Source organism: Cydia strobilella, chromosome Z, assembly GCF_947568885.1.
Source record: "Cydia strobilella chromosome Z, ilCydStro3.1, whole genome shotgun sequence".
Classification (NCBI taxonomy): domain Eukaryota; kingdom Metazoa; phylum Arthropoda; class Insecta; order Lepidoptera; family Tortricidae; genus Cydia; species Cydia strobilella.
The window spans coordinates 34,413,980-34,430,953 of NC_086068.1; the positions used below are offsets into that span (position 1 = coordinate 34,413,980).

General features: G+C 39.9%; 2 protein-coding genes across 2 annotated transcripts in view; both read left to right on the forward strand.

Annotated features, from left to right (window-relative positions):
• The window catches only part of LOC134754273 (exonuclease 3'-5' domain-containing protein 2), a 446,643-nt gene that overhangs the window by 159,800 nt on the left and 269,869 nt on the right, over positions 1 to 16,974 (forward strand). The window lies entirely within an intron of this gene.
• Positions 1 to 16,974, forward strand: part of LOC134754181 (anoctamin-1-like) — a 131,162-nt gene that overhangs the window by 59,072 nt on the left and 55,116 nt on the right. The window contains exons 2-8 of the mRNA XM_063690311.1: positions 3,583 to 3,680; positions 8,792 to 8,905; positions 9,605 to 9,821; positions 10,954 to 11,019; positions 11,623 to 11,691; positions 12,970 to 13,130; positions 14,524 to 14,692. Coding sequence (XP_063546381.1) covers positions 3,583 to 3,680; positions 8,792 to 8,905; positions 9,605 to 9,821; positions 10,954 to 11,019; positions 11,623 to 11,691; positions 12,970 to 13,130; positions 14,524 to 14,692 — 894 coding nt within the window. The remainder of the gene's footprint in view (positions 1 to 3,582; positions 3,681 to 8,791; positions 8,906 to 9,604; positions 9,822 to 10,953; positions 11,020 to 11,622; positions 11,692 to 12,969; positions 13,131 to 14,523; positions 14,693 to 16,974) is intronic.

Consider the following 16,974-nt stretch of genomic DNA (forward strand, 5'->3'; position numbering starts at 1 on the left):
ACTTGAGTGTTTAAAACGGCAATGTTGCTACAAATCAAATCTATCAATGTACTGCTATGACTTGTAAAGTGAGTTGGCTCATTAACATATTGTGTAAAATTTAAATAGTTTAAAAATTGAGTGAGTTTAGTACAATTTCGGTCTTTATTTAACAAATTAACATTAAAATCTCCCATTAACGTAATATAGTCATAACTAGAGAATGAGGAAATAGTTTCAGTTAGTGAATCTATAAAAGTATCAATGTCTAACCATGGTGGCCGGTAAGCTGTTCCTAGAAGTAAAACTACACCTTTAATAGATAACTTAAGCCACATTTGTTCAACTACGGAGTCAGAGGGATGAGCACAGCGCCGCGCAGTAATGCCTTTCCTGATGTAAAAGCCGACGCCGCCACCGCGTTCGCGCACCGAGCGAGGCCGTGGGACGTGGCGCAGGCTATAGTTCGGCAAGATAGGTGCCCGCCCCTCTTCCCCTTCCCGAAGCCAGGATTCATTTATAGCCATTATGTCTATATTACGCTCTTGAACTGCAACTATAAATTCGTTATGATTAGTCCCTAGAGAGCCTGCATTGAGAAGTCCTAATTTTAAATTTATTTTTTTGGTCATTTATAAATAGAACTAGGTTCGTATAGGACTAGGTTAAAAACATTTAGCGTGATAAGTATAAAAAATGTGTGTGTTATGTATGACATCGAGTAAAAAATAGCAACAAACATACAACTAGTTAAAAAGTAAAGGCTTAGTGTAACAAAAAGTTTCCACAGAAACAGACTATGATAAAGTATTGCACGAGACAGATATTTTTGAGATCCATAAGAAAGAAACCTAGTATTTATATAAAAATCTAAATTATAATTAATAATATGTAAAAAAGTGGCGTACATTAGGGTTAAACATATTATCAAACCGCAATCAATTAGGCAGCCCTTGAAACGGCGCGTGTTGACTATTAGATGCAGGTCCCTTGTATAGTTTTTCCAACACTGCTTCCGATGAAATTCGTACTATTGAGCTAATTTCGGAGCGACGCATATAAATGGTACCGTTTGAGGTCCAAGTGAATTTAAAGTTTAGTTGAGCTCCTGCGATTCGGGCTTTACTGAAAAGAACCCTGTTAGCCTTTGTGAGGTGTTCGTTTATGTACACGCGACGAGAGCTTCCCGGAACTTCCAGCATATCAGTGGTGAGCCCGCGGCGTACTCTGGCGGCGCGCAGGATCTGGTCACGCGGGGCGCGCCGCGTCAGCGTCAGCACGACGGGTCGTGGCCGCTCGACGCTGCCCACGCCACCGCCGCGAAGGCCCACGCGACGCACGTCGTCCACGTCACGAGGGTCCAGTTCGACACCCAACTTGGCGCACATTGTGTGAATTACTTGTTGTAAGTTTTCGCTATTGTGTTCTGTTAGACCTAAAATTTCGACATCCTTCAGTAGATGGCGCTGTTCCTTGTATTCTATTTCTTGGCGCAGCTCGACCACTTCAGTGCGAAGATTTTTTACTTCAGATTTACAAAAATCTAGCTCTTTCAGCTGGCTTTTCATTTCTGAGATTTCATTTCGAAAAGATGCCACGTCCTCAGAGGTGTTGTTGAGCGATGTAGTGAACGCGGTCATCTCTCGTGTCATTGTGTCGAAGACGCGTTGCAGTTGCTGGAGGGCTGTTGTAAATGAAGAGAGAACCTCATTGGGAACAGTCATTGATGCTAGGTTTTGAGCAGAGTTTAAGAACTCCCTAGTAGCACTTTCATCATCTGATTTTGAGCCAGACGTCGGCGCCGGCCGTTTTTGGGGTGGTAAAACTGACTTACAACTAGAAACTGATTGGTTTTGTGTTATTGTAAAGTCTGGAGGAGAACATAAAGTGTCGCCAAGTACAGTGCAAATACTGTCTGTAGATGAGTGGGTTAAAGACAAGTCATCTGGGCGTCGCTTTTGTAATTTTTTGCAGGCTGTGTTATTTGACGATGGAAAGACTGAGCACGGGAGTTTTGATATATCAGGCTTGGGCAATGGAGTACTTGCTGATGTTGGTAAGTCTTTTTCATGGCACCTTCGGCATTTCCAGGTTTTTTTATTGTCCACGGACATTAGGGTATAACGCTTGCTACCAACACCGATGCGTTCTAGGCAATCTAAGCAGTATCCCACGTTACAAGAGGAACAATCCAGTGAATGCCTGCTGTTGATTCTTTTATCGCAATTTCCACACTTGGCTGGAGGACTCATTGTGTTAGTACTTAAGGCTTTGTATTATTTATTCTTTAGACAATAGTACACTCTATTTTCTATTTGCCAATGGTAAAATGCAAATCGACCGGCTACTACTAAACGTCATCGACCATTAACCATTTGTATACGAACCGATCGAAGGTATTTTTATTTTATGTTGTATAATCACTCGTAACACAATTTACTATAAAAATTCAGCGCAGTTTCTATTAATTATTATGTTTTTATAAATTATTTATTTTATATTATACGCTTTGGCAGTTGTCGTGTTCACATGAAAAGAAAAGGATGAGTATATGAGAGAGAGAGAGAGAGAGAGATAATAACACACATAAGACTAAAATAATTTTAAAAAACATGTTGTTATCAAGTACAGGTGCGCGCCCGAGTTGTTTATCAACATCTCGGGCAAACTACTCGTAAATGCTGATTGCTTAACTTACCAGTATTTCCTTAATATTAAATTTAGATTTTAGATAGATACCTAACCGGAATGTAAACGAGCGACAATGGCGGCAGATAAACCGTACGCGGTTTTCGTTCGCTGTTTCCAATATTTGTACATAGTATTTTAAGATTGTTTTTGGATAAATAAAAAAAAAAAAAAAAAAAAAAATAATATATTTCCGATAGTTGTTCGTCATCATAACTTCGTCCGCAATTGCACAGGCAAAACCCTCGGTTTCTCCGAAGAGGTCCCCGAATCGTAACCAGTTCACCGACGCGAGCAGGTCTACATCCGGTCCCGTGAGGGCCTTGTAGAACCGCCCGTGTAGCACCTTACTCTCCCATACCGCCCTGCGGCCCGTAGTACTTTGTACCACAGGTTTGTGCCAGTTCTCGTTTGCCAAGGAGAGCAAATTATTATTATTATTATTACCATCTGCGAGGATATTACGGTTCGTTTTGCTTGCGGTTCTTGAGTAATAATGATTTCTTGTTCCTGCTCCATACATACATTTTTTTTTTAAAAACGTAACGACAGTTTTCATTCCCAATCGTCTTAAATTCATAAGTTACCAAAACAATGCTGGGCTAAACCTATTTCAATCAAAAAAGCATAAAAATAACGATTTCGGGTTCTATGTCAATGAGAGCCGAATTTCGTCCCACAGTGCGTCACGGCACGCTGTCCGTCGTGGGTGGTGTTAAGCAGACTGTAGCCTTATTCGCACTGGATCTATATAATATAATACCTACGCAAGTGCGAGAACAACGCTAGAATTCGCACAAACACGTGATTGGATATCCGCGTAGGATAAGATCGCTTACAGTTTGAGTTGTGTATTTAAAGATGTCCACGAGTCTATCGGTAGAAAAACAATAAGTAACTTTTTGTCCGGGCCAGAAGGAGAAGGAAACGCAACCGAAGATGGGCGACCTGCGCGCGATGTCGGTGCTCAGCACGTACCAGGACAACATGTCACAGGACATGAACACCGACCGGTGAGTCGTCACACACTGATGCCACACGTCTCGAACCTGCTGTTACCAGTTTCATTCAATTTGAAACATTGATCTTATAACGGATATTTCAAACTATTTTCTCGTTGACTCAAGTCACTTAATAAATCTATTAGGTAAATGTTATTGACTCAGCGGTATATTCTATTATTCGCCTTATTTCCGAGATTCCGAGGAAGGAAAATTTGTCTTATTATTCTAGTTTCTGCTTTTGGTGTTAGTTTGCTATTGCGTTTTGATTTGTTCGATATTATTGATGATGATTTATCAAATGAGACTGCGTCAATAAATATTTGTTATTTAAGTGCCAAAAAGTAGTCCACGGCGCGTCAATAATAACAAACATGCTACCACTTATTTACATGCTGCTACAGATGTAGTGAATAATCTTTTTCCCCTCACTAGCTCGGAAAGCCGTCTTTTATCCTTTAAAACAAGCGGGGAAAAACGCATTTTATCCACTAGTGGGGAAAGTAATTTGACCTTGGAAGGAGCGTGTTTAAGTAGCTTTTGACAGATAACAAAACGTAAAACGCTCATAATAATGGTTCGCTCGATATTAATTATCATTAAATAAATGGTTTGAGCATTTAATAAAAAATATGAAATTAGCTTTATTTAATGATTTTAAGTCATAAACCTTAAATTCCATAAGAAACATTTGTTTTTTTATATGATGTTGAATGTAATTCTGAACGCACAAGTTGAGTCGATGCAATTTCAAAACGCATCGTCAGAAATGTCAACATTGTCAACAAAGTTATTTTGGGTTAATTTTATTGTTTGTATAAATAGACATGTAAAAGTGCCCCTGTGGCCTATTTGCTGAATAAATGTTTGATGTTGATGTTTGAAAAATTTTCTCTCCGACAACGACACGTAAAAATACACAACTTCCAGAGTTTTCTGTTATAATATCGTATTATCGTAAAAAAATTAGTGGTTCCAGTGATGAAGATGATCTAACGCCTGTGGATGTTGCACTTTCCTCGCTATAGTGAGGGGAAAAGTTTTGTGTTACACACGGGTGCAAGTGTATTTTACTTCTCGTGTGTTAAAACACTCGCTACGCTCAGGATTCTATTTAATCCTTTTCTATTTAACTATAGAATCCTTTCGCTTACTCGTGTTTCAATTCCACACTCGCAGGTAAAATACAACTTTGCACCCTTGTATAACAAATAACTATTTATCCTTTTCTTACAAATTCATAAGTCAAAATGACAGACAAAGACAAACGATTCATATAGCTAATTCAGAGACTATCAATCATATTAATCACATCATCAGCCGGTGGCTTAGATGGTTTAAGGCCCCAGCACCTTAAGGATCTCATTCTCGGTGTTTTCTGGCTGGTGGCAGGAACGACGACTTACTCGCGAGTATTACCCGCCTTGTCAACCTCATGCTTGCCGGAAAGGTTTGTGCAGATGTAGTCCCAACTCTGTACGGGGCCAGTCTTTGCGCTTTGCGTAAAAAGGATGGCGGCATTCGCCCCATTGCCATTGGCTCAACATTCCGGAGGCTTGCCTCAAAAGTCGCTTGCAATAGTATCGCCGAAGGCCTGGAGCCCATGTTCCAGCCAACTCAATTGGGTTTCGGCTCCAAGGGAGGGTGTGAGGCTGCAGTTCATGCCTGCCGAACTTTTTTACACCGTTGCGAGGACCAAGTGCTTCTAAAATTAGACATCAGAAACGCTTTTAACTCGTTGGACCGTGGCGCCATGTTGACGGAGGTGCAGAGAAATATCCCTGGCTTATACCCGTACTTTTGGCAGTGCTACAGGTACCCCTCTAACCTGATGTATGGACCTCACAATATTCTCTCTGCAGTTGGTTGTCAGCAGGGAGATCCGATGGGGCCGGCGATCTTCAGCCTCGCCATTCATCCAATAATTACGGCTCTTAATTCAAAATTTAACTGCTGGTATCTGGATGACGGCACTTTAGGCGGTGAGGCAAGCTCGGTCCTTGAGGATCTACGGCTTTAACCGCGAAGCTTAGCGAGGTTGGCCTGGAGCTGAATACGAGCAAATGTGAGCACTACATAAGCTCCGACAATCCGAACAAATCTCAAATCTTGGGGGAGTTTGAGGTTGATTGTCCAGGAATAAAGTTGATGTCCAGGAGCTCTCTTCATCTTCTAGGGGCCCCAGTTTTCGGCGAGGCGATCCCGGATTTTGTTGATAGCCAATTGCATCGTTTCTCGGAGCATTCTGACCGCCTACTCAAAATTAACGCCCACATGGCCTTTTTTATTATTCGGTTTTGCCTTCTCGTCCCGAAACTTACTTATTCAATGAGGTGCAGTCCATTCTTTAGGCATTCTCATTTGTGTCAGGTGATCGACAGTACTATACATATTGAAGTACAAAAAATATTTAATATTAGGCTCGATGATAGGCAGTTTCTACAAGCCACTTTACCGATCCGCTTCGGCGGTTTGGGTATAAGGAGCATTGCTAGTGTTGCGTTGCCTGCGTTTCTGTCATCCGTCCATGGTACGCTATCCCTCGTAGGAAACATACTCACTCCGTCAATACCTGACTTCGAGGTGGCGTACCTGTCGGATGCAGTAAATGCTTGGCGTTTGGCGTGCCCGAACGTGGACCTGCCCTCCAAAGCACACATCCAGAGGATGTGGGATGAACCCCTCTGTCGCCAGGTTCAAGCTTCACTCCTTGACTCTGCTGCTTCAAGTGAGGAGAAAGCTCGTCTCCTAGCTTCTTCCAAAACGGAGTCAGGGTACTGGCTTCATGCGTATCCCTCCAGTAACTGCGCTACCCTATTGGACAATAACTCCCTACGATTGGCGGTCGGCCTCCGCATAGGGGCTGAGTTAGTTGTCCCTCATCGCTGTCCTTGCGGGGTGGAGGTTGATAGTCGCGGTTACCACGGCCTTTCCTGCCGGAAGAGCGCTGGTCGGTTTTCCCGCCACGCCAGCCTTAATGATGTTATCCGCCGGGCCCTTGTCAGTGTGGGCGTGCCATCCGTGTTGGAGCCTCCCGGTCTTGTGCGCGACGACGGAAAGAGGCCCGACGGAATGACCCTTATTCCCTGGCGGATGGGACGGCCACTTATCTGGGATGCAACTTGTGTGGATTCTCTGGCGCCGTCCCATTTAGCCGCTACTTCATTGAGGCCTGGCGGAGCGGCGGCAGCAGCTGAAGCTATAAAGCGCCGTAAATATGCTGGACTATCGAACAATCACTTATTTGCGGCGTTTGCGGTGGAGACTGGGACCTTGGGGTCAGGAGGCACTAAGTTTATTTAAAGATTTGAAAAAGATGCTTCTGGACACCACCAGAGAACCTAGAGCTGGCTCATTCCTTGGCCAAAGGATCGGAATTGCCATTCAGCGGGGGAATGTAGCCAGCATTATGGGAACCCTTCCGCAGGGATCAGATCTGGGGGACTTTTTTAGTTAGTTGTAATTTATTTTATAAGGTTTTAGTTTTATTTTAATTTAAGATTAGTTATTGTATTTTAAATGTAATTTGTATGTATTGTAATTGTTATTGTGGAAATTAAATCTTCATTTTAACTTAATTTATTATAAATATATGTTATTAATAACGTAATAATATACAAATATGGCAGGGCAGCTTGTGGCGAGCTGTTGGGGAGTGACGACCCCACGGACCCGAGTGCTCCAGAGAGTCGGTCAGGGTCTCCGTCTCCGGCGTGTCTTCGTCGGTCGGAGTGGACCCCAAGGGGACCCGCAGGACTCTCAGCTCTGGCTTGCCTTCATTGGCCGTCCAGAGGGGAGTCGTAAGAGCTATATGCTCCAGGGGTGGAAGTGAAAGATGCATAAGACGCGAGTTGGCACAGTGGCTGCTAACAGCCACTGGGTAGAAAGCGGCGCACACCTCTCGACACCCCTGAGCCGCTCACACCGGTGTTGCTCCTGGTCGTCTTCACGACGGCAGTTTCAGGGGCCCATCTAGTCAGCGGCAAGTCACCACCTGCCTCGATAACGTGTATTAACATTGTTATGGCAGGTGTCCGGAGTTCTTTACAATAGCCCAGTCTCATTGCCCACCCAAACTTCAATCCATAGACCGGTATACTGTTCACTTTTTCTGCAATAGTCCCAATGCCTGCTGCGACCGGTTCATGGGTGTCTATTGTTGCGCCTGTGAACGGGTTCCAGCAGGCGTTCCACATGACATTAAAGCTCTCCAAGGGGCCTCTACGTGTTGGATCTATATCCCCACGCAAGCCTATCAAAAGACCGGGATTTATAGGCCCGTGATATCCAAGGAGATACAAATATAAGCATAGAGTAATAAATTAATAAGCCTGTAGTATTTGAAATGTCTGTAATATGTACAATTCCAAAATACGGGTACCACGGATGTTAAGCCACATAATCTCGTATGTCAAGGTGTTTCGGCAGAAAAAGCCTTGGCAGACTTATATATTCCTGAAGTGAAGGTTCATACCTACCGACTGGAATTGGTTTCATGCTGGTATCAGATGGGTTAATTTAGGGGTCCCGATGGTCACCTTTGAGAGCGTATGCCAAGCACTTCCGGCAGGAAACATACTGGCAGATTTCGCTTTTCTGTATCTACCAGTAAATTTCTAACTGATGCCATAACTATTATTTCGGTATCAGATGGGTTAAATGACCCCCCCCCCTTTTTCGCATCGGAAGTGGCTATCTTTTTTGTACTTTCGGCAAGTTCCGCCTTGGCAGACTATCAAATTCGGACTTAGCATCACTTTTATGGGAAACCATTGTGCATCTCAACGCGGTATCACGTTGGTTCGAAACTTTACTGCCGGCTCTCCAACCATTATGTTTTAATAAATATAATGACTTGGCTATTGCACACAACAATAGGAATAGTTTGAACTGCGATAGGCAAGTCATTTAATTTATGAAATAAAAATTGGTATAGATAATAAATGTTTTGTGAATGTAATTACAAGTAGAAATAACATTGCTGTGTGTGTAAATTACTCAACACTGACTTTAAGAGGGACCTATTAAATATAATATGATTCCAAGAAAAATAGAGCTAACTGGATCGTGTTAGCTTGAACACATACTCGTATTGGCATGGTGCGTGTTTGCGTGTGTTTCAGAGACACCGGTAGCGAAGCGTCTACCCGCGCCGCAGAGGACTGCGCGTGCGGCGAGCCCGCTTTGCCCGAAGTTTCGGTCACTAGCAATGGCAAACACACTGCCAACCATTGCTCGTAAGTACATACTTTACTCTACCCATTAGTCATATTTCTCAGCTCCTGATGACCAACAGTTCTCAAGTTGATTCCGCTATCAAGTAACCAGAAGGCCCACTGCACTGATGCCATTTTAAATTCGCTTGGTATTAAAATAAATGTTAATAGGTATAGCCCATAGCAGCGCAGACCACTTATCTCTCGAGCCCTGGCTTGGTTCGCATTCGTATGGAAAGTGCGCATCAGTTTCTGCCCCTCACGGCTATATCTGTCTCGCTTGAGTGCAGTTTGTTGATCAGGGCCTGTAAGTCATATCATATCACATGCGGAAAAAGATAACGGCCGCCTTATCCAGTTCAAACCTACAGTACAGTCGTTTACACACAATGTCCCTTTTCATTATTCAATCTCTCTAACCGCCCACTTTAGTTAACCTCTGCGGTATGAATAAGATTTTTGTTTTATATTTTAGTTTATTTTTATAAATATGAACGTTTTATGAACGCTCTCGAAAATCAATCACTCCGTATTTTATTACAATAAATGTTTTTTTATGATTATGGTTAATAGCTGTTAACACTGGCGATTGTATGAAATATGACAAAAATATGTAAACATTATTTTGCCATGTCCTTTCTTACGTAAATTGTTAGTTTATATTGTACTGCCTGTTTACATTGAACTATGTATATCAAGTTATGAAATACTCTACCACAGCATCGTCATGGGTGGAATACAGAACAACCCATCTCTGAGGTTCAACGATCATGTCCGATCGGTCGACTTTGTGCTGGTGTGGGAAGCCGCTAAGGAGGACGCCTCCAGGCCCGAGGCGAACGAACAGCGCCGTATCTTCCAAGACAACCTGGAGAAGGAAGGTCTGCAGCTAGAGTCAGAGGCACCCGCGAACCTGCACGGACTAAATTTTATTAAGGTACCAAAATATCTATAGCTATTAGAGTTATATAATTATTTAATCTGCTCTGCGATATAAATTTACCTTTTACCTATCAACCTTTTTAGCACAATCGGATTAAGTCTCATCTCGAAATCCTTCCAAAGATATGAAATTTGGTATGTATGTTAATTAAAGGTCTCTTTTTCATGTCCACACTATTTGACATTTGGGGACTTCGAGGAATCGCAGCCATCTTGGAAAATGTGTACCATCCTGGAGAAATTTGCGTTTTACTCTAAATATACGTTCTCTATGAAAATATGGTGTAAGGCAACATTAAAGCTTAATAAATTCTACACGAAAAAGTCCTAGATATCTTTGCGGAAAAAATACATCTTGTTATAGAAAATAATATCTGAATCCGGATTTAGCGCTTATACACTTTCAGGGGATATTCTCTTAATATGAAACTTGGAGGAATATGAATTTCACTTTTGTCTATACATTTGTACACGTTCTACCCCAATATCAACATTTTACTCGACTGCGACTTAAACAGAAAGTAGGGTTATGGTTTAAATATTGAAAATCAGTACAACCTGTAGGTCAGGATACTGGACGGATTTTTTTAAATGACATATCGGTAGATTCCTCTTGCCCTTCACAACCTGTATACACTTGTTTTATTGAAGAAAAATCAATACAGCCGCCTTGAGAGGACGCCGAATAGTAAATCATATTTTTACTTCTAGCGCCTTAACTATTGAGTGGATTTCAATAAAATAGACATCAGTAGATCCATAATTAGTACACGAGTGCTATGCAATACAGATTTACTAAAATAAATGGAGGAAAACTGTTTAGGACTTCAAAATGTGACTGCAAAAACAGATTTTAGGTCTTAAATGAGGTTTAAACAATAGTGACAGTAACGAAATTTGACACCTACAATTTCAGGGATCCCTGTTTGCGTGTCATAAAATTGGAGCTTTGGGGACCACGGGGATCAAACGCCGTATTGAAAAGTATAAGTCTTTTTTGATTTTTCTGTTTTTCTCGGAATATCTGGGTTTAATGTGAATACTGTGTATAGCGTAACAAAAGCTTATTCGAGGTGAGACTTAATCCGATTGTGCTATTTATAAATAATATGTACTTGTTTTTCCAGATCCACGCGCCACTTTCGGTCTTAAGAGATTATAGCGAGATATTAAAACTTCGAATGCCAATGAAGGTGAGTAATCATTTAGCATTACTACTATACTTCGTCTGGGCTGATTAACTAAAGCAATCCGTAGTAGCGTAAGCTTTCGCCTTTGCTACACGTTATATTATCTCATCGAACTTACTGAATATATTCCAATTTTAACTGGGAACATTAACCCATTAACATATTTATAATACAAGCTTTTTTCTACAAATACAAATACTGCTGTTTGATTGATAAGTTACAACTATTTAAAATTATTTATTTAAAATATTAATCGAAAATATTTCATTTCACCCCTTTGACATTCATTAGATGCACAATTCATATTACTTAGGTATATCGGATATGGCACCAAAATGGTTATATACTTTATTGCATATTTCTTAAGATTTGCCGTAAGAAAGCCCAAATTACGTAGACTTAGCACGTAAATTTTAATCATTGCATTTTTGTGTTCATATCGCCCATTAGTTTCCCATTTCAGTAGGTACCTACCGCTACACCACACACATGCTTATTTTTACCTTCATTGGATTCGTTTTGTTTGATCGTGTGGTTGTTTTAATCATTAGTGTGTATACCAAAGGTTAACAGACATCATATGAAATGTATACTGTACATCCGTAGGAATGCAGTAAGATACGAAAAGGTGGGAAGACGAATGCGATACTGAATGCTGCAATGTATATGTCTAAGGTATGCAGATATGGAGCGCGAGCGCAGCAGGCTTGCCTAACAACGTGCGCTTGTCGTGGCAGAGCTTCTTGTCGTCATGTTACATAACTACCTACCATACAGACTTTTCTCTGAATAATCTACTAAACATAAACCCCTCGACTATTGTCAGTAACGTGCAGTGACAGTTTACTAACATTTTTTCTTGATTCAGGTTCACAACGTAATATATAATGTTTTAACTTGATTGAAATGCACATAACATATAATATAATATTGCGGGTATGATTATTAATACACAGTACTTGGCTTAAAAATAAACTTGGCATTGCACCTAAAGATTTATTCAACTACAGATTAATGCCAATACTAATTTTTTTCCCGGTCCTGTTTTCGAAACAAACATCTACATTAAAGCTCTCATGTTTGTGTTGACTACAGTATACAACTTGTGTTTAATGTTAATTTTATTTATGCGACTTTGTACTATATGTTTTTAATCTTGATCACCAACTTTCATTTTAAATTTATTTTCCCCTCACTAGCTCGGAAAGCCGTCTATTATTATTAAGTCATAAACCTTAAAATTCCATAAGAAAAGTTAGATTTTTTATAATGATGTTAAATATAATTCTGAACGCACAAGTTGACTCGATGCAATTTCAAAACGCATCGTTGACATTTCATACGTCAGAACAGAAATGTCAACATTGTCAACAAAATTTTTACTGTTCTTCTCACCGACTCACCTAAAAATCAGAATTTCTAGTGTTTTCTGTTATAATATCGTAAAAAAAATTAGTGATTCCAGTGATGAAGATGATCTAACGCCTGTGGATGTTGCACTTTCCTCGCTACAGTGAGGGGAAAAGTTTTGTGTTACACACGGGTGCAAATGTATTTTACTTCTCGTGTGTTGAAACACTCGCGAGTAAAATACAACTTTGCACCCTTGTATAACAAATAACTATTTCTGTATACCTACATTTCATTTCAATCTCGCTTTCCACCCTAATGCTTGAAGCATCTTACGAGCTGAATATTCCATTCCATTAGATTGCATGTTGTACTTAACTTTGCTGTTATGCGTTTATTTAGGTTTTATTAATTTCGTAACCGTTCGCTACCTTCATGCATACTTGCATTGCACAGTAAAAAGCTAAACACACATGAACCAATAAGTCATTAGTAAACTGAATGGTGATTGCCAGCTGCATGCACCGTAGGCATGAGAACTAAAATTTCACAAACGGTTGATAGTGATGGTATCGTTATTCATATATCTTTCTGAATGGCCAGTTTTCAGCGCTGAAAGATGTGTCGGAGAAGACATATAGTTTTGTAGACCGAATAAAGGCGGGGTGGGACCGCATCATGTCAAAGATTCGCGTTGACCCTGGCAAGTTTCCGGAGCGGAAGCACCGCCTCACGGCTATATACTCAAAGGACAAAGAATATCTGTAAGTATATTTCGACAAGTGACAACCAAAATTCACTCATTACGTAATAACATTACTACCACTAATAGCAAATAAAATACCCGAAGAAATAAAAAACGACACCAAAGATGAATTGTTCAAACGAAAACTTAAAGATCTGTTAATTAAAAGGTGCTATTACTCTATTGATGAATTTTTTAATGATACAACCTTATCAAATTAAAATATATATAAATGTAAATGTTAATAAAATGTAAATCAGATTTTCTTGTACATTGAATCAATTTAGATTTTAAGCAATTATGTAAAATATTAAAAATGAAATTTTATTATTATATATAGTGTAATTTACTTTATCAATAAATATATGAATATGAATGTGAATATATATAAATTTAATCATTTTATTGTCGACGTTAAATGGTTCCTAATCAAGTTAAAATGAAAAATATGTATTTTAGACGTGTCATTTGTCGTGATCGTGTTGCATGCAATATATATAAAAATAAATGTTGAAATATTATTGCTTTAGTCTTTAGTATTAAGTTTTAGTTAATAAGTACATTTCTATATACCCTAACAGGGTTCATGTGAACACTTTAGCTGTAAAATGCTCTTTGTAAGACCTTATGTAAACACATGATTATAAATGCAATAAATGAATTATGAATGAATTATTATGAATTACCACAAGTTCAGAAACAGTGAACCGTAGTAGTACTTGGTAGTATGTACCTAGTACCTACCAAAACAAGGTTGATTTTTGTTTAATTATTTATGTAATTAGTGATTTTGACTGTCACCTGACGTTTTACAATATATGTATTTATTATACACGGTGGCTAAAAAATAAGTGCATTGCCGTTGCCAGGGAGGTTTTGGGATTATACTAAGCAACTTTTACTATAGGACCAACCACGAAATCGCGAAAAATTTTTTTAATGTTTCATGCATTTTGGCTGGTCCATTTTCTATGGGAGGGTAAATTTCTTTTTCACGATTTCGTGGTTGGTCCCATAGTAAAAGTTGCTCAGTGTAATCCCAAAACCTCCCTGGTAACGGGAATGCGCTTATTTTTTAGCCACCCTGTATAGATTTTCAACTGTTTAGTTGTACCTAGTTAGCAAAAAACCGATGCAAGTTACATATATATATTTTGGCACAGACCACCCCCTAGGCGGTTTTCTGTGTATTTTGGACAGTCTACATTCATAAAAGTGGTGAAAATTACAACATAAATTTGAGCTAAGAGGAAAGAGACAAGTAAAATTTTAATTTTATTGTAATTTAAAAATTCACTAACGCGTGCTCATGTAATGTTGCCTTCAGGCCCGCCCTGCCACATAAAAAGTTTAGATGTCCTTTATGAAGGTTTAGTGTTGACGTGTCAGTGATTGTCAGTGTGTTACTGCAGATTCGATACGTCGGCGGAGTGCTTTTGGACGCCGTCGATCCGGTCGCGCATCGTGCAGTTCATCCTCGACCGCAAGAGGTTCGCCGAAGCCGAGAACGACGAGTTCGCCTTCGGCATCGCCCGGCTCATTACTAATGGCACTTACAGCGCGGCTTATCCACTACACGACGTAAGTACTCTTATTCACTTAGGAACAACACTGAGTTGCAATTAATATTTGTATAAGGACACGTACGCACTTGCGGCTGCAACCATGCAGTGCCGACTGCCATTACATACGTACCTTTGTAAGTTGTCAGTTAAGTGCGATCGACCTTGTGCGGTTGCAATCTATTACTAATATCGAAGTTGTTGTTCCGGCTCGTGCAAATAAAACAACCCCTAGGGTGTTACAATTATGTGTAATTGACCAGGCCCCTATTTCACCACGGTGACAGGTGCGACAATTGTCGACATCACTGTTGCTGACGTTACAGGCCTCCATGGGCTACGGTTACCGCTTACCATCGGACGGGCTGTATTCCTGTCTGTCACCATCATACATTAATAATACATTTAAAAAAACTTTATTATATCGGCAAAAAACAGGTAAGTTTATGACGATGATAAAGTTTTTTGAAGATAGGCAAAATATTTTTTTATCCGATAGTATTCGTCATAACGATCACGGAAATGCAGCTCTTTTATTTCTATTTCGTATTATTTATTAAATATATTTTTTTAAGTGACCGAGATGACGTTTGTGAAATTTAATAGCTGATCAGGCACTAATGCCTGTGCACGTGATTTAATTGATGAGATAGAAAAAAAAACGATGTCAACTGTCAGTGTCACTTAGCTGTCATTGCCGAAAAATGTTAATAACAAAATGTTTAATGTATCGTATTTCACGGATACGTAGTCTAGGGTTCGCGGTCGAATCCGTGTTTCGTTTACACGTTTCGAATACCCGTTTCCGAATAATACGTAAACGGTTTTCTGGCCCGTTCCGCACGTTCAATTAAGAAACTTGTAGCTAAGACCCGTGTACACGGATACACGGGTATTCGAAGAAACGTATCTTATTTATCCGTGGCTCCGGACACGTCCTTGACGATAGTAGCGAAGGAACGAACGCCAGCTACAAATGAATAGACAAAAGATTCATGACGAGTTTCTGTCATATTTAACCTTATTCCGTGGGTCATAGAGACGAAATTCAATTAACGGTTTAGAAACCCCTTTCTTGGGCAGGTAGTTTTTGCTTGCAATAGGTATTACGAGTATTCACGCTTCTTATCAAAGTATAGTATATTATATAGCACTTAATATAATAAAAAACCTGCTAGTACCTATAAAACAAAATTAGAACCATCGAGTTCAGTATGTAGATGTAGGCAGGAAGTCAAACTAATGTTCGAAATTGGCATTAAGTATTTATAAAAAATATTCAATTTTAACTTGCTTCTTTATTTTTAGTTTAATTTAAGAACATGATATGAAATTGTATTTCTTGTCATATAATGCAGGTACACCTTATAAAACAAAGCCCCCCGCCGCGTCCGTATGTCTGTCTGTATGTTCGCGATAACCAGACCTCACCTATGAATGAAGTTTTTCTTTGGGAATGTTTATGTGTATATTTTGTTAAGGTTTTGTTAAATTGGTAGAAATATGACGATGTTTGCTAATGAAGTTAGAAAAAATCACGCTGGCTTAATTGAAAACGCTGCCCAATATATTTGATCTCAATGTATGGTGGACTTGTCTCTCTTTCATTGGTCTACAAAAAAGTGCGCGATGGCTGTCTGTCTATATTTTAAGAATAATTAACCCATTATTAACTTCTAAAAAAACCGGACAAGTGCGAGTCTGACTCGCCCACCGAAGGTTCCGTACAAATTTAATTTTAAATGTTTGTTGTTATGGCGGCAACAGAAATACATCTGTAAAAATTTCAACTGTCTAGCTATCACGGTTCATGAGATACAGCCTAGTGAGTGGTGACAAACAAATGGACAGTGAACTCTTAGTATTATTAGGCTTCCGAAGTGAATACTTGTTACATAATGTATTTTATTATGCTTGACTCTCCATGCGAAGCCGCTAAAGGTCGCTAGTTATTAATAAACACTTTAAAAATCAACTTGATAAAATTGCACCTTCTCAATAAATTCTAATTGTTTTTGCTTTAGGTACCTCTTACCACAGTAAAACGCTTTTTAGTGCGGTGCAGCTACAAAACAATGGAAAACATCACGGATTTTGCGACGCGTCAGAACGCGGTTTCTGTGCCGTAATCTATTGCCGTACAGTAGCTGAGGAGGGTGACGTCGACGTCCAGCTGGTGTGTGCTAAGTCCAAGGTCGCGCCGTTACGTAAATTGTCCGTGCCGCGTCTTGAATTGCTCGCAGCGGTTCTACTGTCGGACTTGATGGCTTCGGTCGTGGAGGCTTTGAAGCCTTTCCACTC